The sequence below is a fragment of the Rhinolophus ferrumequinum genome, chromosome 5 (assembly GCF_004115265.2).
Source record: "Rhinolophus ferrumequinum isolate MPI-CBG mRhiFer1 chromosome 5, mRhiFer1_v1.p, whole genome shotgun sequence".
NCBI lineage: Eukaryota > Metazoa > Chordata > Mammalia > Chiroptera > Rhinolophidae > Rhinolophus > Rhinolophus ferrumequinum.
Window position 1 is genome coordinate 74,875,417 of NC_046288.1, and position 22,868 is coordinate 74,898,284.

At 42.8% G+C, this 22,868-nt stretch overlaps 1 protein-coding gene across 5 annotated transcripts in view; it reads right to left on the bottom strand.

Moving 5' to 3' along the window:
- Window positions 1-20,401: 20,401 nt before the first annotated feature.
- The window catches only part of SLIT2 (slit guidance ligand 2), a 338,185-nt gene continuing 335,718 nt past the window's right edge, over window positions 20,402-22,868 (bottom strand). For 3 of the 5 annotated variants that reach the window (XM_033106302.1, XM_033106300.1, XM_033106301.1), the window contains one exon: window positions 20,402-22,171. In XM_033106302.1, the coding sequence (XP_032962193.1) occupies window positions 21,930-22,171 (242 nt within the window). In that variant the 3' untranslated portion in view covers window positions 20,402-21,929. The remainder of the gene's footprint in view (window positions 22,172-22,868) is intronic. The other 2 variants (XM_033106303.1, XM_033106299.1) reach the window with 1 other exon arrangement.

A 22,868-nucleotide genomic window follows, 5' to 3' on the forward strand; every position in this document is an offset into this window, starting at 1 on the left:
CGGAGCGTCCTCCTTCCTTGACAGTCCTGTCCACTTCTCCTCTATCCCTTAGTCACATGATTGTCCCTGCCTCCACATGGTCTTTCCTCTGTAACAGTCTGCGTTCAAATTTCTCCTTTGTATCAGGACACCATTCATCTTAGATTAGGGTCCACCTACTGAGCTCCCTTTAACTTAGTGACCTCTTAAATACGCTATCCCGAATAGAGTCACATTCTGAGGTACTGGGGGTTAGGACTTCAACATAGGAGTTTTGGGTGGACACAATTCAGCCCGTCATAGGGTGATTGAGGAGGTGTGCGCTTCAGAGCCAGACCAGCACGGGTTCAAACCTCAGCTCGAACCATGTGATCTCAGGGTGTCATCTCCACTCTCTGGCCTCCATTGTGTCCATCATAAAGGAGGACGAATGAGACTTTGCAAGGGGTGCGCTGCACTTCGAGCTAGTGCCTGGCAAGGAGCAGCTGCTTGATAAATGGAAGCTGTTGTTCTGTTGCTAATGCTCAATGTCACCAGGATAGTTGATGATGTGTCTCTGGACAGCAGGTCCCCTCCCGTGGCTTCTTCCTTCTCTGCTAAGTTTCCTGTAACTGGGGGACCTTCACCAAAATGTTTGCCCAGCATTCCTGCCCCTGTTATCAGGGCAGTTGGGACAGTGGGAAGTTTTCTAGTCTCTCTGTTGTCTCAGTTCCAAAGACTGACCCTGCAGTTTGTAAACCTCTCTTCTTGACTCTTACTGGAAATGAGAGGGAGTGAAGGGGAGAGTGAGAGAGAAAGAGAGAGAGAGAGAGAGGAAGAGACTGTGGTCTTTGCCTTCCAGTAATATAATGGAGTCGGTTTCCTTGGGGTTTGGCAGAAAGAGGTACTGGTGGCAACATGACAGGGTCATGCCCTCCTGCCCACGGTTGCTGTTCCCACTGAGGCGTCCCCCCCCAAACACAGACTGCGGCCATGGGGAGCCCACAATACAACCTGTCACCAGGCAGCCCTGGGAAACACAAATCATGTTTCAGAATAAAACAAACAAACATCAGCCTTTGAATACTCTCACGCCCAAGGTCATTTGTGTCACCCACATGGCCTGTGGGACCCCAGAGAAATATAAAACCAGCCAGCAGTCCTTTGATCTTGTACCTTCTTTGGAACGATTTAATCAATTAACCATGAAGTCCCTCCACTTCGCTTATGCAGTCCTGTGTATAAAAATGACTTTGGTCTGGCTGACACTTTACTGCATCCGAGATCAAAGATTGAAGTAAATACCATATTCAGCCAGAATAATTTTGACGCTTTTCCCCATAACATTCCTCCCCCAGCTCTTAGAAGCATTTTTCTCTCAAGGCCAGACAAGGGAGAGTTTGAATGTTGATGGACACACACACAAAGTTTCGTGAGGACATTAGGAGCCCATCAGGATACCAGGCAAGGTGGAGGCCAGCTGAGGGTGCCTGGGTAAACTCAGCCAGAATGGAGGCCATTTTAAAAGTTAAAATTGTGGGTAAGAGAAAAACATGAAATACAATTTCTGGAGGCATTTGGAGAGTGGTCTCCTGTTTAGGAACTCAGGACATCGCTTTGAGATTAATTCGATAGAGGAGAGCTGGCACTACATCTCCTGGACTCAGGATTGCAGTCTAACCTGATCACCTGCTATTAATGATATACGATGCTGTCATTCTCAGGAATAAAACTCCTTCCCAGGCCTGTGTGCATTCGTGAGTGGATGTGGGAACAAAATGGCAGTTCTCATCATTTTGCCACAAAGGGAAAGTTAAAAAAATGATCGTTTGTGGGGGTCTGCTGTGTCTCGGGACAGTGTAGGACGTCACATGTTATCTCAATGCCCATCATCACCATGACCCTGGGGAAGGCATGCTGTATTATCCACCTCCTCAGATGATGAACCGAAGTCTCAGAGCAGTTCAGAGACTTGCTCGTGGTCTGAGACTGCAAACCCCCAGTTCCCTAATAACACCCACTTGTCATCGCTCACTTGTGTCATCTTTCACCTGTGGGCTTCCTCCTGTGGAAGACTTGCTCCACCGTACCCCCCGAAATAATTTATTGTCTTGATTTCAAGCTCAGACATCTATAACTGCTGATCACAGTTTTCGGTCAGCATGAGCTAACCAGAGTCAGGACCCTGAGCTCATAAATTCCCAATCGAAATGGAAGAAAACGCAGACTCATCGCAGGAACATAAATTATACCGTTCTAACAGATTGAAAATAATTGTAACTCTTTATGAAGCACCTCTCATATGCCAGTCTTGGCTCATCTTGTCATTAATCTTTCCCAGGGCCTGTGACATAGACATTTCTAGCCCCATTCCACAGACATAGAATCCAGGCTCAACAAGGGGGAAAAGCACCTCAGTCTGTCTCAGCCAGGAACTTAGACTTGAATCTCAAGTACCTTTCACATGGCTTCTGGATAGTTGTCAATTATCTTGTTAGAGCATGAAGGTTCAAGAATCCAGACTGCGGAGGTGTTGATATGGGGACTACCATGACAGACTTAAAGAAAAAGTGACGTTCTTTAAAGGTTCTTCCACAATTTGAAGAGTTCTGCAAGATAAAGGGACCTCCCTGAATCACTGTGGCCAGCCCTTGACCTGGAGGTGAACACCCAGGGGATCTCCATGAAGCCGGCACCAACACACTAACGGGGCTGTTCTGTTTAGTGCTTGTTTCGTATAGGAAGTATTTCCTAATGCTGTTCCCAGTAGGAAAAGACCAAGCATTATTTAGAAGGGTTTTTTCAAATAACTGGCTCTAAATACTGTCAAACCAAGTGAAAGAAAAAGTACAAAAGAGCAAAGTAAGTAACATAGGTTTTCAGTCCAATTCCAAGAAGAATCAAGACTCAGAACTCTCTGCAGAGTCCGCATGGGCAGAGCTGAGCCCTGTCATGATGGGGAACACAGCAGAAAGTCTGGGGTGAGCCTCGGAAAGGAAGAGGGCATGGCTGAGTGGCTTGGGGACAGTGGTCCGGAGAGCTGGACAGGGCAAGAGCCCCCCATAAGGAGTCATCCTTCCCAGCACATGTGGGAGGAACTAAGGGCCAGGAGCACCGAAGACACTGGAGAGGCAGACGTCTGTGTGGTCAGCGGGGTGACTGAACCGACCAGAAAGTCTGACGAAGAGGAGCATGGTTTAGGTTTATGATCCAGGAGGAGACCAGTGAGTGGAAGTGGTTCCAATACAGCAAGCAAAGCACTGGGGAGAATGTGCTCCCGAGTTCTGCTTGGATTTTGGAATCTCCCTTCTGAGAATAGAGCACCTACCAGGAAACAAAAAAACAAAAAATAAAAAATAAAAAAAATCAATTTTCAGTATAAACGCTCCACATAGGGAATGAGACAGAATCACTGCTAATAATAGCTAATACCTACTGAATGTTTAATAAATGCATATGTGAAGTACACCATAGAGCACACGTCATTTACCCTGACAGCAACCCTGGAAGGTGGGTGCTATGTACAGGTGAGGAAACTGAGACCCTGAGGACTAAACTGACTCGCCCAAGGTCACCTGGGGGTTGACAGTCAGACACTGCACGCCAGACATCACCTGCTAGCCACCGGGTCACAGCGGCTCCTGGTGTGTTTCAGAGCAGTGGTGTATTCAGCTTCTGTTCAATCAGCATTCCTTCCAACACGTTAAGGAATTTCACTCCAAGGTGAGGAAGGGAACTGAACAGTCCCTTATCACAGTGTTTAATTGTTAACTGGTGTGGATGTTTGTTTCTAGAATGTAGAATTTAGGACTCACCATAGTCCTGATATTTATGTGCTCGCCGTAAGGGACTCATGATAGCCAAATCGGACCAAACATTAGGTCTCTCTGGGGAGAAGCTTCCCAGGGATGAATGAACTGGACGCCCAGTGTTTGGGGACAAAGTATCTGAGCCCTTAAGGAGAACTCTTAATGAGGAGAGGAAGCAACCTACCTTCAGCGTCTACTGTGCAGTAAGCACCCAGGTTAGAGCCCTGCTCACATGAATAAATGCCATCCACCCCTGAGGAAAATAGAAACGGATGGCATCATTATTTCTTCTACTTTGAAACTCAGCTCTCTTTGACCTTGGTGGTATTTGAACACGAACACTGTAGTTTATTCAATGATTGGTGCCTTTTCCATTTATCGTGGTGACTCCAAAGGAAGGGAAAACACAAAAATATGAATCTTAAAGGCTCTGGTCAGAGCATACAACCTCAGTAACCTGCTCTGCAATGCCTGTTACATCTGCACTAGGACAAAAAATAAATTCAGTATTCAGGGGTGATGAACTAAAGCAGATGCCTTCCACGTTTTTTGATGATATAAGTTAAACACTTTTGAACATATCTGACCAATATAGGTATATTCATTTATTAATAGATCATACACATTTAGTACTGGGAAAATACCCACATAGTGATACAACTAGAAATAGAATAAGAGGCATAAAAACAAATATAGCTGAGCGTTGGGATATCTTCTCTCGTTGTCCCTTGGATTGTTTTTCCACACGTCCTGGGGCATCTGTACCCACTTTTGGGGAGCAAAAGCATAAAGGATGTGTTCATTCATTCCTGTGGATCCCAGGGTCAAGTTAAATAATCAAAGTGCTGCTTACTTGGAGTTCATTTTGTTGATCCTTATAGAACTGGGGGTTGTGGGTTTTTTTTTTTTCCTTTCTTTTCAAATTTGGTTTTGGTAATATGCCCCTGAGGGAAATGACGACAATAAGAGATGGTTCTAGAACATCTGTTACTCATTTGAGGGCTTTGGTTGAGAATGTGACCCACTTTCTAAACCAGTGTCCCTTTCCTAAGATTTTTTTCTCAAGCTTCAGTATCAGGAAATTCTGGGTTTCTCCAGACAAGTGGTTTATCCTCATGTCCTGGACATGGGTTGTGATTGTGTTTCTCACTGTTGTGGCCACAGGGTTTCTCAGAATTTAATATGCCAGGCTCTCTTCCATTTTCCAAAGCTTTACGACAGTCATGTGTTCCTTTGAGCCTCTCTCGTTATTCAAACCTCATTTCACCTTATAATTTATCTCATTTGTTTATCTTATTAGGGAAAACACCTCAGACGTGCTACTCTTTACTGGACTTGTACTATGCACCAGGCATACTTAGGGGAACTTTATGTGCATTATGCATTAGTAGCAAACACACAGTAAAAAAAATACTATTGTCCAACTGTACAGAGAAGGAAGATCAGAGTTGCTTGACTCCAAAGCTAGTGTTCTCTATCCACTTGTGTTGCAGATATAACTTATTGACCTACCTCAAGTCCACTTTAGAAACTGAGACTGATAAATCATCATATCAATGACGATAAACCTAAAACCCCCCAAATTATAAACTTAAATGTGTAAGCAGTGTTGTGTGGAGTCCAGGTAAACCAGAGATCTCATTTCAAAATCCTCCTCTGATATTCCTAGATACGCCACAAGGATGGTCGCTCAAGGCAAGAGAGACTTGCTACCCATTTGCCAACGTGAGCCCTTCTAGAAAAAGAGAAAGAAAATCGTGGCTTCCACCTTGAGAGTCACAAATTCTACGCACTTTTCGAATCTCCCTTTTGCCCCTCTAGCCAGCCTTCCTTCTACTCCAGCTCTCTTGCTCTTCTTGACTCGAGTTTGGCACAACCTATCAGCCTCAGCCGTCCTTCAGATTTTAACGGCTCTTGGTCATTCGACCACACGCAGCTCCCTCCATCTGTGTCGGTTCTGTAGGTTGCCCCGTCTGGGCATCCTCTGTACTTTTACCATCTGGTTACTCATAGGACCTGCCATTACCTAAAGCAGTGCTCTCCAGTAGAGTTTTCTGTCATGGTGGAAGTGTTCTTTACCTGACAGCGGCAAGCCACAGGGGGCTGTGGAACACTTGGAATGTGCTTAGTTCAGGATCTTACAGGTTCGCTCATAAACTAACATGTGGAATAAAATCTTTGTCAAGGGGTCATTTTATATTTATATGAGACGCTTGTGTAAGGGTGAAATTTGGGCAATCACTAAGGTAGTTAGACTGATAGTCAGCTGTTTCTCCCCTCGCTGATTGACTTAAGAACTCTGTTTTGTTCCCTTGAAACTACACATACCTTGTTAATCTATTTAATCAACAGAATCCTAACCGAAAAAGAACAATGTTTTAATTCTCAGGCGCACGGACACCAGAATCCATTTTGCAAGTCCCTTGCGGTTTTTACTGGTGACGCATAAAGGCCCAGGCCTCGGTGGCCCAGTCCGGAGATAACATGATCTTAAAACACACCAGACCCCAGGAAGTGATGTGTCATGCAGGGACTCAGCTCCCGCTCCCCGCACAAGAACGCAGGGTGTGGCGAGGCCAAACAGGAACACCCCCGGAGCCACAGAGAGGGGAGTCACACCACTATAGTCTCGCTGGCGGCTGGGCGAGACACAAAAGCAAACATCTGCCAGTACCCCAACGAGGGGTCTTCTTGCACCCCAGTCTCGCTGGCGGCCGGGGAGACACAGGAAGTAGGATCAACACGATCTGCAATGTAATCCGCTTGCTAACTGCACTTGCTAGCCGCAATCTGCACTTGTTAACCAAAATCCACTATCCACCATCCGCCATACACACTCTGCCAATCAACCCACTTGCCAGCGTAGCCACAGCAGTTACATTAGTGGCTGATGGCTAACCGGTAACAGCTGATGGCCACCCAGCCACAGCGGATGGCCATCTGCTTACAGCTGGTGGCCATTGACTACCCCAGCCAGCACCTTTCCATGTGAGGCTGAGAGCCTGGAAAGTGCTCTCTGGGACTCTGTCCCTACGTGTTGCCAACCCTCAGACCTGCCTGACCGACTCCCCCTTTCCTTTGTTCTTCTTGTGCACCTATAAAATCTTCTGACTGGTCTAGGAACGGGGAGATGGCCTTTGGACAGGAGTCCTCCGTCCTCCCGAAGGCCGGCATTCTGAATAAAGCTGCTTTTCTTCCCACCAACCTTGTCTCTCGATTTTTAACGTTTTCAAGCGGTGGGCAGCTGGACCTTAGCACAGTACCACTTGCATTTTCAGTTTTGAAAATTATACTGTAACTACAATGAAAGGTCTATAATGAATACATCAGATATGCTTCTCCTTGGAAACACACATCACTCTTAAATTCGGACCACTATAACAAATGCTTACAACATGCTGAAATGAATCAACACAGGCAGCAAAGGCGACTTGAAGTGAATCCCAAATGTCACATTATCTAATTGAGCCAGCACTTGAATAGGTTCATGATAAATATTATTCATCCATTTTTTTGTAAAGCCGCAGACTCCTATACACATATAAAGCCTGTATAAAGGGAGAGAAACGAGTCTGCCCTCACTTAAAGGGGGGAACGTGAGGGTGGTGGGCTGGACACGGATTTCTCAGTCCCTTCCTCTCTCCTCGTCCATCTCTTTGCCACCCCCATGGCCAGTTTGAAATCTACCGACTTATATCAACCTGCAGACACCCACTCAGTAATCCTACCTACTCAGATTCCAGAACTACTTCTTTGCCCTCTGTTCTCAGATCAGCCCTGTTATCACCACTTTCTCCATTTATCACATGGTCTTAAAAGCCTACTATGGAGGAAACACTAAGCTAAACGTTTTTGGCAATATAAGCAGAAGTCTGATGTAAAACCCACGTCCACTGCACTGACACGCTGGTCGGAGGGGTGGTGCTGAACATAATAACAGCAGTGCCAAGTAGGAAGGGGTTGAAGCTGCTGGCACATTCCATACTATGCTTATATTTCTCTTTCATGATTCTGGTTTCTGAGGAAACAGTCCAGGCTAAGAAAGGAAGGGGGCCGGTGAGGGCATGTCGGAGCATATCTGAGTCTTTGTGTTTCTGACCTGGGAAAGTACGAGAATCTTAAATATAATCATGAAACAAGAACAACCACTTCACAAAGACTTACTCAGGTGCCAGGAACTGTGCAGGTGTTTTAATCAATAACCTCACAGTAGTCTGCATGGCAGCTGATATCCTTATTTATCTTCAGTTTGCATGTGAGAAAACGAAAGTGCATAGAGCTTGAATAACTTCCCCAAGGTCACAATTTCAGTGTGAGTAGGGCTGGACTTTGAACCCTGGTGAGGTGGATTCTGACCTGCTCCACAATCCTATTTCTCACCAAGGAAATGATCCTCTGATTCAATTTCCATTTCTCATCAAATATGTGGAGTCCTACATTACCCGAATATTTTGAACAGGTACTCCAGGCCAGGCGTTGAGCATGTCATGGAGAAGAAGACACCTTTGACCTACACAGAACTTGTGGTCTGGAACAGGGAAAAGACTACCAGTTCTAATTCAACTGATGAAGTATAGCAAGTGTTCCAATAAGAGTAACAAAGAATGATAAGAAATGGCTCATTTTTATATCCATAGTGACCTGCAGTGTGGCCAGTGCTTTCGCATGCAACATCCCTTTTAAGAGTCACATGCAAAATAATAGCAGTGAGACAGAGAGGGCATGGATTAATATCCCTGTACAAGGAGGTGGTGAAAAATTTATTCAACAGAATTCATCTTTTGAAGGGCACTGCATTTTGGAAAGAAAACAGACAGATTTAGAAGACGAACCAGACAAAGGGCCTCGGTGTCGGGGGAATAGTTTGTTTCAGACAAATAAACATTTGCTTTCTTTTCTGGAGAGGGAGCAAGAGAAGGAGAGGGAGGCAAGGAGAAGGAAGAGGGAAAGGGTAGAAAATCCTGGGGGAGGGGAGTGGGAGATAACTGAAGGCCAGTTCTGTAACCTTCTCGTTTAAGCCTTAGTATCTGTAGCAGAGTGCCCCTCAAACAGGTTTTCAAACCACAGACTCCAATTCACATAATCTTAATTCTTACTTTTTAATTATAAAAATATAAATGTGCAGCAAACAAAATATGGAAAATCATTGTTTACATTTCATTGTTTTTTCTTCCTACCTTTATCTTCCATTAAACAACAAAATTCAACCAAGTAAATTTGAAAATCTAATTGACTTTCTTAAGCAATTCATGAATGGGGCAGCATCCCATCCAACAACTACCAGGGTGCTCCCAGGGGTTGTCATAGGGGAAAGGATGGAGCCAGGGAGCTTTTAACAAAAGAAAAGAAAGGAATTTTTTAGGCTGGGACATCTTCTTTTTGGGGGGAGGGAAGCACAAGTGTTTTCGTCATACAGATTGACTTTGCTTTCTGTGAGGGATGGAAAGGGCCCTTGTGGCAGATTACCTCATTGGTGTTGACCAGGAAATTCCAGACTTGTTGCTAAGATGATGTTTCTGGGAGAAGTTGACAACAGCAGTTGGGACAGGTATTAAATCTAGGCTTGTAATCATGGGCTTTAACACAAGTGACACCATTTTGGGTCTGTGGGATTCTCTTTAACAATTTACATGCTACCGTTGAAAATTAGGATAATATTGCTTATGCTATTCTGTTGCCTGCTTTTTCACTTAGTATGTTGTGAGCATTTCCCCAAATGTGTCAGTATCATCTGAATCATTTTTCCCCTCTGTAGTAAACACCACAGCTTCTCTTGGTATATCTTGACCTTTCACAAAGCTTCCTTACTTGGTTTCCTTACTGAACTTCAGGACAACCTCTTTGACTTGGGAAAGGGGTGTCGGGGGGGGGGAGCACAGCTATTCTTACCTAGCCTAACTGATGAGGAAACCTTGGCCTGCTGTCAGAGTTTGGCAAGGCTAAACTATAGCATTACCACCTTGGCATCCATTTTGTTTGGCCAAGCAGCCTGCAGGAGCTTTAAACGGATACTAGCCCCCATCATGCATACATACCCTAGAGAACAGCCTGCGCAGTTACAGCAAGCAAATATAAGTTCCTGACATGACACCCCCAACAGTTCTTGTGAACAACAGTCTCCCCTGCTTCTCAGGGCGTTTTTGGTTTGACTTGACCAAACTGGACTAAGCCCAGGAACCTCAAGGCACTAAACCTAATAAAGACCCTCATAAAGGCAGATGTCCCAGGTCCTGTTTCTCCGTCTGCCTGTACCTGACCTTGACCTCCTCATGCGGTCCCATGAGTCAGGCTATGTACTTCCTCCAGGTCCTATGAGTAATAAACTTTATTTCACTTTCTCTTGTGGTCTCTATTTAAACTCCAGTCACCATCGACCCTGTGTTCCACTTAACAAATGTTACGTGAATGAAGCATTCACATCTGTCCAGGTTAAACAAAGGGTAAGAGAAGGTCAATAAGAGAAAACAAACAAGCTCAGGTTATCGCCTCAAGTTGGATGAAAACCTGCCCATTGAGGATACATATCTAGATAGTCTACACAAAATCTACACAAAATACACAGATACTTCCAGCTCTAATCTCAAGGCTGTAAAAGAAAAACTTTGCCTGGACACTTATTAAAAATAGCAAGGAGGACTTTATTCAAGACTATTGCAATAGGAGAGAGAGATTGAACTCAACTCGGAATAGAAAAGGGACACGTAAGGATTTTTCACCAACGGGCAGGATGAGGAACTGGATAGAAAATTACCAAGAGAAGCTTTGTTAGATATTAAGGGATGGGGCCATAAGAGGAACTTGATTATAGATTAAGGGTGTGGGAATAGGAACAACATTGGCTATCAAGGGTGGGAGGGATTCTTGATAAACTAAGTTAGTAGGATTCTTTGCTAAAGCTGAGCTCAACTGACAAAAGGCAGGATCTAGTCAGGAAGACAGCTCAAAGGAGCCTGCCTAAAGTTTGGCCAAGAAAGGAGTCCTTGTCATGGCCACTGCCATGAGGTTCAAGGAACCCCTGAACTCCCCTTGTTTCTCTCCAACTGAGATTGGGACTTTTCTCCTTTTTCATATCCCTCCATCTTGGAAGCTAAGAAGTTTGCAACCTGGAGCAATTACTTCCTTTGGCAGCTGCTCTATTTGTCCTCAGCTGGTCTAAAGCCAGGAAGAAGAAGGAGAGTGGGGGTGGTTGATCGTGGCCTGGGAGAGAGGAGGATTAGCTGAGCTTTTATCCAGGTGGTGTAAATTTTCTTTCCTTTTTTTTTTCCTGTGAAAATACTTCCTGAGTCCTGAATATCAAGAAATTTACTTCACAGAGTTGAAAGCTGCCTCCTTCAACTCTCCCAGGATATCTACTTCATGAAAATATAGAATCTATGCAATGATTTTGTAGAAACTTTCCCCATATAAAGTCCTATTATGTTTGCATGCACATTTATACAAAGTCATAACCCAGGAGAGAAAACTGCTACTGTCCTGTAGGTCTACACACTTTGATTGTGTGGGTAATGCTAACAATCAGTACTCTGGCCTCGTTTGGGGACCATTACTGTGACTTGAAAATTCAAGACATATCACTTTCCCAGAAAAGGCAGCTTGAATGCAGACACAAAGTCTTTGGGTGATTAATGATTAGAATCCCTTAAGAGTGAGCTCTGGAAGAGCCAGACAAAATGGAGTGAAAATGTTGCGTGTTACTTAACATTCCCTCAGATGGCTCAGAATCTCCCTCCAAGTTTGTCATTTGTTATATCCTCTTAAAAGTCAGTCACAGTTCCAACTATTGGAAAGTTTAACGAGAATCTTGACTAAGGTAGGGTTTCTTTTCTTTTCCCCAAATGATGATTTCCTTTAAGATTAATGCTCCATTACTTCCGTGGTCTTTGTTTCTCAACAAGAAAATAAAGATACGGATACTTATTCCATAAGAATGCTGTAAAAATGAATAAAATAACATAGATGAACCTCCTAGTGCAGGGCCTAGCACATAGTAGGCCCTCAGTCATGGTAGGCATTGTTGCACATATCATTATTACATGTCATGGACCTGGGGTGTTTTGATCTCTCCAGAATCTAATCCCTGTGATTGAATCCAGTTCCTATAATTCTTACATCAACACCTCTAATTTTTTTTTTGGGGGGGTGGTTCCCTTTCTCTCCCACTCTGAATTTCAACGGTTCATAAATGGTTCAGATAACACCAAGAAGAAGGTACCTTGGCAAAGGTATAAACAGTAATAACAACTAGTTATTTACTAGTACTTTACCAGGTGCCAGACAATGTTCTAAGCACTTTCCATGGATTGTCTCACTACCCACAATGACTCCATGGAGGAGTGCACTGGTGAAGGGAATGAAAGGAAAGAGAGGTTACATAGGACCCCAGAATATAGTGACTTAAAAGACATAGAAACTTATTTCTCTCTCCTTCATAGTGCTGATGAAACAGGTCCATGCCAGCTGGGTCAGCTCTACTCTATGTGGCCAGAGACCCAGTTCCTTCCATTTGGATTTCTCAGTCATTCTTTCTCTCATCTTCCACAGCTCTTTGTCCATGTTGTGGTTATGACACTTATTTGCCACTTTATGGGGCAATTATTTGATCAAGTGACTGTGTCTTGAACGTGACTGTTAGTTTTTCCAGAACAGAGAACAACAGCTTACTTATATTGTATCCCAATTATCTAGCACATGGGTACGTCAGCTATGGCCTGTGGGCCTAATTTGGCTTGCTGCCTATTTTTATATGGCCTATGAGCTAAGTATGGTTTTCACATCTTTAAATGTTTGAAAAAAATCAAAAGAATAATAATATTTGATGACACATGAAAATGAAAATTATATGGAATATAAAATTCAGTGTCCATAAATATTTTTATTGGAATACAGACTCTCATTCATTTAAATATTACCTGTGGCTATCATTTACATATCAACAATGGCAGACTTGAGTGGTTGCAAAAGAGACCAGAGACCATATGGCCACAATATTTACTATTAATATGTTGCTATTTACTGAAAAATTTGCAGGCCCCTGATCTAGTACATTAACCTTTTAAAAACATTTTTGCTGGTGTCGACTTCAGGGGATGCAAAGATCCATATATACTGACAAGGACCATACATACATATAGTCTACCGGGGAAGACTAGTATTTCAGTAGCTAAGAGCAAGAAACACATTCGAATTAGAATTAAGTAGTAATGGTTTGGAGCTATATGTTTTATGGAAGATGCCAGACACAATTTCTTTACTTTAGAGGTTGCTCCAGGGTTAGTCACTGATTAGTGCCTCATTTGCCATTTCCCTTGCAAATGGCTAACTCTTGTCTTAGACACTGTTTATGGGAGTCAGGCTCCAAGATGGTGCCAGTGACCTTCACCTCTAATATTCATGACCTTGTAGTCTCCTTGTAGACTGCACCAGAGCTGAACCTATTCTGAATACTATAGGAGTGATAGTGTGTGACTTTCAGGGCTAGATGTTAAAAGGCAGCTTGCACGGTAATGTCTCGAATTGCTTATGTTGGGGGAAGCCAGCCAGCACACAAGGACATTCAAGTAGCTCTGTGAGAGGCCCATACGGACAAAAAACTGGGGCCTCTGGCCCGCAGTCAGCCCCAGCCCCAGGATGGGAGCCCCAGCTTTGGAGGGCTCTCAGCCTAGCTCCTCCCCCAAATCTTATCCAGTAGAAACTGGGAGAGATAAAAATGATGACTGATTTCTTTAAGCTACTAAGTTCAGGGGCAATTTGCCATACAACAATGGATAACTAAACACCACTCATTCTTGGGACTAGATAGTTGATCAGAGAGAAAAAAACATACAGCATCTCTCCTATCCTTCCTCATTTCTTGTTCTACTGGTGCCCAACACCACCTGTTGTAGGCTGCAGCAGGCCAGAGGGAACTTGGTTCCTGTATCTGCCTTGATGCCAGATGTCAGATGTTTGGACTGCATGTTTCTGTTCCCTCAAAATTCATATAGTGACACCAAACACCAAATGGGATGGTGTTTGGAGGGGGCACTTTGGGCGGTAATTGGTGTTAGATGAGGTCAGGACAGTGGGGCCCTCGAGTCGCGATTAGAGGCCTCAGAAGAAGAACAGTGAGGAGCATGCATGCACTGGGGAAGGCCACGAGAGGGCATAGAAGATGCTCACTTGTAAGCTAGTATGAGCTCTCAGCAGATACCAAGTTGACCGGAAGCTAGATCTTGGATTCTCCAGCCTCCATAATGGTGAGAAATAAATTTCTGTTGTTTAAGTCACCTAACTATGGTACATGGCCATAGTTGCCCGAGCTGACTAAGATACCACGTGATTGTTTTCTTATTCTTGGAAGAATGAAAAACCTGAGTCACAGGAGGCCGTTGGGTTGTCAAGGTCAGGATCCTTGGGAAGCTGAAATTCTATTTTGTGGGGAGGAGGTGGAAACAATCTCCATTTTTATGTTTGAGAGGCTGAATGAGGAGACTGCAGGATCTTGAAGGACGACCAGAAAAGAGAAGGTATTGGGGTTCTGAGTCTGTACGTTGTCTTGTTGAGGTTTGGTGTGAGACCTGTGGACTAGGAAGAGGACAGACATGAAAGTACTTTCTGCCGATTCTACAGCACCAACCACATGGGGTCTTAGGCAGCTATGGCATCCACGTAGGCTGCCACTCTCGTATCATGTCTCATTTTAGAAATGCCACCTTGATTCCCTGATTCCATTGTGAGGCAGAAAGTTGCCACTTTCTACACCTGCAAGGGGCATCTCGTTGCTGCGTGCGCATCAGGGCCCAGAGGAGCACCTCAAGGTCTGACTGAGTTGAATTCACGCCACCCCCCCCCCCCCCGACCCCTTTGTGTGCTTGGCCTTTGAGTGCGCTCTGCTGTGATGGCAGCTGTGAATTGCTACACTCCCTCTCTTCATTGTCAGACTATCCTTTCTGTTGGTACAATCATGTGTTAGTGGTCTAAAACACGGAGGCATTTAGAAGAAAGGGGAAAAAGAGGAAAATGAGGTTAAATAAAGAGACAGAGATATAGGAATTTCTACTTCCTTTTCTGCACTGAGCCCACCAAACGATAAGACACTTATTTCCTAATCAAACAGAGCATTGTGCGTGTTGTTCAGAAACGTGTCCCTGCTCACTTCACAGCTCCAAAAAGGGGTTGACAGGCATCAGAAGAGAAGAATTGTAGCGAGCGTAGGAATAATAGAAAGGAAAAAAATCAATGTGGAGACGTAATCGAAAGTAAGAACTGGTGGTCGAGGTAATTGAATGGTAATATTGTGAGCAGAAACCCAGTAGGATCAAGTAACTGCAAGATAAGGCAATGGATTTGCGGGCCTCAGAGGGGGTGGACGGAGAGACTATCAGACATGCTCAAAGAGAAGTTCCTCTTGTTTTTTGTTTCTATGTCTTTTTTTTTTTTCCTCCCTTACAAAAGATGCCTTGCGACCTGGAATGAGGCTGTTACTTTGCAACTGATATAACTGGACTAGGGCATGTTCGATCCCCCCCCTTGTGACTGTCTCAGCAAAATAATTCAATTGCTCCCAGTCAACTCACTCAACTGAGGCACGCTGGACCAGGACGATCACCAGAAATCCTGAGGCAGCTACAGGAAACCCCTTCTATCCCTCCCGTCTCGGGTCCTGGAAGACAATGCCAGTTAAAGGAACTATTTATTTTTCTTTACCAAATAAGAAATAGAAAGAAGATTCTGATGCATCATTATTAGGAAAGTGAGTGCTCGTCATGGGCATTTTTCTTAGAAACCAAAATAACATCCCTTGAGAAATACTCATTTCTCCAGCATGGCCTCATTCGCATGGCCTCATTCGAGGCCATTCGCAGGCTGTGTCTATCAATTCCAGTGAAATCAATATTGCATTATGTTTGGAGTCGGGAGCTCTAGATTGTGTGACCTTAGGCAAGTCACCTAATCTCTCTGCCACAATCTATGTGAACGAACTAAAAGCAATTTTAGCCACTTCATGAAGGGAGAGTAAGATTAATGACAGAAAGATTTTTAGACAATTGTCTCAGCAGTTTCTCCCACTCCCTTGTTTTTGGTGCATATATTTTTTTAATGTTTGATTTTCTTTAGGATCCAAATTCAACCACCCACATATTGACACAAAGACAAAGCGAGTCCCAAATGTAGGATGGCAATGCCTCCACTTGGCTGAATTTTATACCTCTGGACACAGTTAGCACTTTAAGTGTCCTCGTGTCCTCCATTTCCCCTTTGTGGGAGGGAGAAGGCAATAGAGAAATCCATTTGGCAAAGAACTCTTGCATATACAGAGCATATCATAAAAATGTATATACATTTTAAGAAAGGAAAAAAACTGTATTAATATATACTGATAAGAAAAGATGAATACATGTCATGGTTGACTTCTCCAATTACAAAAGATGCTCAAAGTTGTTACCATCAGCGTCCAGGCACTTCTGATTACAGCGAACTACTGCTTGAGCAACGTTGACCAAAGTGTCCACTTGTATACATTTTTTTTGGCACCCCCGGTATTTATTTAGTGTATGGAATACAGTTGCCATTTTCTGGCTTATAAACTCACTTCATATCATCTATATCTTTCTTTTGAGCATCTCTTTGCAGTGAACTTTTAAAATGTCAACAAAAATGGATTTCCATTTTAAAATAGCACCTAGTTAGTTGTGTTTTAATGCAGTTCCTCAACTTTCAAATGAAATACCTCTGACGACAAAGAAAATACGAGCACTCACAATAACACTAAAAATTTTATGAATAATATTTCTGAAATCTCAGAGGGATTTCCATGCCCTCAAAAGCTGATGAGACTGGATTAAGGAAAGTAACTGCTGGCCAACCCACCCATGCTCTGAAAATTCACATGCTTTCCTTTCTCTGCACACCAAGGCCAGAGAGTCCGGAAATGAGTCAAATGGAAAACCATCCAATATTTGTGCATTAAGGGTGACACACTGTGAGGATGCCAGAGAGCTGTGCCTCCAACCGATGAGGTAGACTCTTTCTTCATCTACTAGGATGCTCCCATCTTATCAAGGAATCCCAAACTTCAAGAAATACTAGGGAAAGCAGTAGTGTTTCACTGCATCTTGAGAGATGCGGCCTCTGTAAATACCAGGGGTGCAATATATATATATATACATACATACATACATACATACATACATACATACACAAGTGGACCGTTTGGTCAACATTGCTCAAGCAGTAGTTCACCATAGTCAGAAGTGTCTGGATACTAATGGTAACCACGTTGATCACCTCTTGTAATTGCAGAAGTCAAACGTGACTTGTATTCAACTTTTGTTATCAGTACACATTGAGTATTAAAATTTTAATAGTTTTTTCCTTTCTTAAAATTTGTATTCATATTTTTGGCACCCTCCGTGTATGCCTCACTTTGGCCACACTTAACTTCTTTTGTTTCTTTGACCACTTAAGAGTTTTTTTCCTGCAGGCCCACATATAGGCTGTTCTTTCTTCATAGACCCCCACCCTTGATAACCTCATATGGAAGGTCTGATAATTAAGCTTGCAAACTTGTTGCAAAGATGTTGCTAACCTCTTTTGATATCAGAGTGATTATTCATTATGAATTTGTACCAACTGGACAAACAGTTAACCAAGTTTACTATGTGGAAGTGCTGAAAAGGCTGCATGAAAAAGTTAGACGACCTGAACTTTTTGCCAACAATTCATGGCTCTTGCATCATGACAATGCACCAGCTCACGTGGCACTGTCTGGGAGGGAGTTTTTAGCCAGTAAACAAATGATTGTATTGGAACACCCTCCCTACTCACCTGATCTGGCTCCCAGTGACTTCTTTCTTTACCCAAAGGTAAAGGAAATAGTGAAAGGAAGACATTTTGATGACATTCAGGACATCAAGGGTAATACGATGACAGCTCTGATGGCCATTCCAGAAAAAGAGTTCCAGAATTGCTTTGAAGGGTGGACTAGAAGCTGGTGTCAGTGCATAGCTTCCCAAGGGGAGGACTTCCAAGGTGACCCTAATGATATTCAACAATGAGGTGTGGAGCATCTTTTCTAGGATGAGTTCACGAACTTAATTGTATTTCCATCTGCCTCCATCCTAGATCCTACTTTATGCTCAGGACTCAGTTTAAATGTCACGTCCTCACAGAGGCAGTCCCTAACCTCCCAATATGTATTTGATTGGGTTCTGCTGTTTTGCTTTGTACTAGCCTCTCACAATTTCCTTCATGACCCTTATTATAATTTGAAATGAGTATTAATTTGGTTATTTGTGTAACAATCTATTACTACTTGAACCTCAACTCCAACTGCATGGAGTGTATGTATGCTCTAAAGTGGCAGAAGCAATGTTTTTCATCTGAAACTATAGATCAAAGTTTAGCATAGTTTCTTACACATGGTAGCAGATAGAAAATAAAAATGTGTTTTTAAATGAATTTTGAGTACACAGAGGATCAAGAATGAAAATAGCTTATGTATTTTATGTAGCTTTATATAAAGCTTCACAGACTCTTTATAGCTTATGTATTTCCACAAGTATTCCTTTTGAAATAAGGGTCACTCTAGGAGGCAGATGACACCATAACACTCAAGATCTTTAACTATCCTTCAATCATTTTTCCAGAGAGAATAGCTGCTGGCAAATTGCTCCTTCCAAAAGAGAAAATGCTCAGAGCAATTCTAAAACTGGGGTTAGTCTATTATTGCTTAGAAATAATTTCAGGAAATCTGTGGTGAAAACAATTCCGAAGATTGAGATAGTTATTATTCAATGTACACATCTTATTAAATTGAACACATGTCAGATCTCTGTGATATTGCCTGATGGTGCTTCACTTATGTGAGAATTTAAAAGAAAACACATTAGGGATCACTTTTTGCTTTTAATCACTCTATGTTTGCAGATGACAAATGTACATTATTCTGTGTAGTACCTTGGATTTTGAAACGTGCAATTGTTTTCCTGTTTGCTTCTTTCAACGTATTGGCATCTGTCGAAAATGTTGTAGAATAAAGCAATCTTACGGTACAGGCTTTATAAGTAAAGAGGCTTTTATAACATGAATGATTGTCCTTAATTTGTCTCATTTGCAGTAATTATCTGGCTATCGGGTTTTCTCCAAGAAGGGCTCATGTGCAGAAAGCAGTTCCTTCAGGAGGCAAACAATCCCCTAAGAAACTTGCTAACTCAGCCCAAATTCCAGGCGAACATCATTCTATTTTGTGCCTCTATAAGTAGGAAAGAGAAAGAATACAGTCCGTAAACTACTAAGATTTCACTTTTTTTCCCCTTAAAAAACAAAAACAAACAAACACCTCTAATCTACATGACTTAGATCAACACGATCCGTAGAGAGAATAACCGCGCCGTGGACATAAAGCGCCGAGGCCTAACCGTCCCTTGGGAGAAGGTACTAGTTACTGAGGTGCCACCTGTTTGTCCTGAGCAGACGTCTGAAGGTCTTAAGGCAGAACTCAGCTCCATTTTTGCGCCGTTTATGCCTGTATAAAATAGGAAGCACACAATCCCATCGGTTTGGAGTGAGAGTTGAATGAGGTATTTCACAAACAGCCCTTGGCATAAGTGCCTTTTTTATAATAAGCCCTCAAAAAAACACTGGCTATTCAGGTAACCCACACCTACAGACGCAAATCTAAATCATGTCATCCTTGCACATGTTGCTTTGCTTAATGAATGTTTTTCAACTCTTGAAAAAAAAGAAGCAACCAATGGGAATTAAAAAAAGGGGGTTTCACAATGATTACATAATATTTATATAATTAAAACGTAGATGGAAATTTTACAGAAGAGTGAATAAATGATCGGACGTTTGTGTCTGTCAGAGAAAGTGTGTGTGTGTGCACATGCACACATAATTTTCTTACATAGAAATGAAGAAATCTTAGCATGATGAGTGAGTATTAATATTCCAACCAGTCAATATTATTTCCCTGTTCTGGATGGTACCTTGGTATTACCAGCTCCTGTCTGAGAGTGCCTGTGGAGAAAGGCCCTTTTTGTTTTGCTGTTTTCCATCTGGTTGTAATTGAGGGGAAAAGAACGAAACAAAAAAAATCCCATTCGTGGGGTGGCTGGTTGGTTCAGTTGGTTAGAGCGCAGTGCTCATAACACCAAGATTGCCGGTTTAATTCCCACATGGAGCAGTGAGCTGCGCCCTCCACAACTAGGTTGAAAACAATGACTTGACACGGAGCTGAGCTGCGCCCTCCACAACTAGATCGAAAAACAACGATCGAAAACAACAGTTTGACTTGGAGCTGATGGATCCTGGAAAAACACACTGTTCCATAATACTCCCCAATAAAAAAAAATTAAAACAAAAAATACCATTCAGGATTTAGTTAGACTTCACCTTATACTTTTTGGGGGATGAAATTAATTGAATATGCACTTTTTTTCTTAGCATAGAATCTGGTTTTTAATCCATCTCTTTCTTGTGGTCATTCCCAACTCCCCAGATGTGACAATATACTGATGTCAAACCAATTTCTGACAACAAAAAGTATGGTTCTCTTCTCCTTCTTTCTGTATCCTTCTTTGGTTAAGGAATCCTTAAGGAAGGAACTCTAAATATTGTGCCCTTTCTAAGAAAATCACCAAGCTGTTAATGAAGTAAATATCTGTTTAATTTACAAACATCAGTAGTGTCACTGATATTAGTCTGGAGAAAGACAAAGCACACTGAATTATACATGTACATCTAATTTTCTCTGTAAAAAAAGTTTTTGGAAAGAAACATCTGCATCTTTACAGGGTACCCTGGGATTTTAACAAGGGAAGAGCACAGTCCACTATAAATCATTATCAATTCTACACTGTAATTTAGCAGCAAACATGTTAACATGGGAACATTAAGGTAATAAAGGAGCTTTATTGTTTGGGGAAAAAAAATCACAGTTCTTGACATTACAGCCTTTTCCTCTTGCCATTCCACCCACCAAACAAGGGCCAAAAAGGTCAAGGGAATATTAATTTGTAAAAGATCTACTTTCTAGTGCCGATTGCTACACAGCATTTGCATTTTGTAAGGACAGGTTGCAGAGGGGCCACTTCTTTCTGTACAGTGACCATGTCACACACAGACTTTCCCCGTGCTCTGCAGGTGTCCTGAATGAGGCCAGTAGGTCAGTGACACCAGTGGTCAGATGGCATAGTAAACAAACAGACCAACACATATTTATCCCAAGATAACACCCTATGTTAGTACTTGCCAAAAAAAAAAAAAAAAATCCTGATTTTTTTTTTAAGTTTGAAAAATATACAAAAATATCAGGACAATTATAAATTAATATATATTAAAGCATCGAGAAACAGCAAAAAGATGGCCTAAAATGTTAAGTACAATGTACTTTGATACAATAAATATTTCTCATTGAAACTGAATACTGTATAGGGCTGTTTAGAACTCATAGAAACAAAAATTCATATTATTACTAATTTATTTATCAATAATCTATTGGTTCTTTATCATCTCCTTTATCATTTATATTACAAAAAAATTAATACTGGAAAATGGTAGATAAACACTTTTGTGTGCTTCTTCTGCTAACATGCTGACATTTGAAAAAGAGGATCAAATTTTAGCACTCCCATCTTCTCTCCTGAATGCAACCCAGCTCTTCAGGACACTTCATATGTTGCACCACGTTTCTCATCCGTTTGTCCTGTCTGTGAATCCTGGAGCTCCATTCCTCAGCCTCGTCCTCACTCACTCCCGTGTGCTTGGTCTGTCCCCATGAACCACAGGGCCGGGGACGGGGGTACAGGGGTGTTCAGCTCTGGGCAAGTTCATAGCGCAGTCGCCGCTCGCCGCTCCCTCCTCCTGCATGTGCTTCCGCGTGTCTTCAGCACGTTACAAAGGTGAACCCGAGCTGAATGGGATCTGTCGCCGTCGTGCCTCCAGATCTAATCATCCTTCATACTGCTCCAGTGCCCGGGAAGCCTTGGTTCAAGCTTTTTTTTTTTTTAATTTGTTTTTTGCAAATGCAGAAAAAAAGTCTTTAGTCTCATAATAAAAATAAGTCTGTTCTGTATTTTACAATATATTTCAAATATTTCCACTATGAAGCATTCATTAGTCCAACGTGGTGAAGACGCAGACGACCTTTTCCCGAGACCAGAAGCGGTGGGGAGGCGGTTAGGAGAGGCACCTGGTACAGCCGCACTTCACCACCTTCTCCACCTCGCCCACAAAGGAAGACCCGTCAGTGCATTCAAAAGAGTATTTCCGCCGCTTGCTCCTCAGCGGCCCACAGCACTGCCCGCCCGTGCAGCTCCCTCTGCACTCCAGGCGGGACACCTTCTTGGTGGTTTGGCAGGCGGCATAGCCCTGCTGCTTTTGGTAGTAATCTCTTATCCGTTCCCCTTGACAAGAGATTTCTAGAGAAGAACAGAAAGCACAAGCATTTTAAGGGCAGTCGCGATAAGTCACACGGAGGGACCAAGAATCTGCTACTCACAGCAGGGGTTGCTTTTGCTTCCTGTTTGTAAGCTCTGTTTTCAAGGTTGTGTACAGGACACGTGAGGGGCTGGTGGCACAGCCCTCTGTGCTTTGAAAACTGCTTCTTTTTGGCCTTTATTTTCAGCCGAGTGGATACGATGTATGTGAACGATAAATACTATGCTATCGGACTGACAAGAAAATTGGATTCCTACATCTTTTCCTTTATTGCGAAAATGCACATCTTCTGTTTTTACACTCGGAACAGCTGGTTTTGTTTACCGCAGGGAGCAGCTTCAGAGAGGATGCAATTTAATTTATTAGATCTGAAGTTTAATATCATTCAGTCTGTTACTTAATACAAGGAAAGCTCCACTAGCTTCATAAATTACCCCAGTATGAACTAGTTCAAAAAGAGACACCTGCTTAAAGCTTCCATGGGCATATTCCCCTTGTCTCATCCCTCTGATACACTCAACGCAATCCACGCCAGCTGGAGCAAGGGGCGTCCTGATCACGCACACACAGGAGGAGAAAGGTGGGCTAACAAGTCAGCCCCTTTCCATCCCTCTCACCTGCACAATTTGCTGGGATAAATCAGTTTGATTCTAAGGTCACAGGTGATTTTATCCTAAA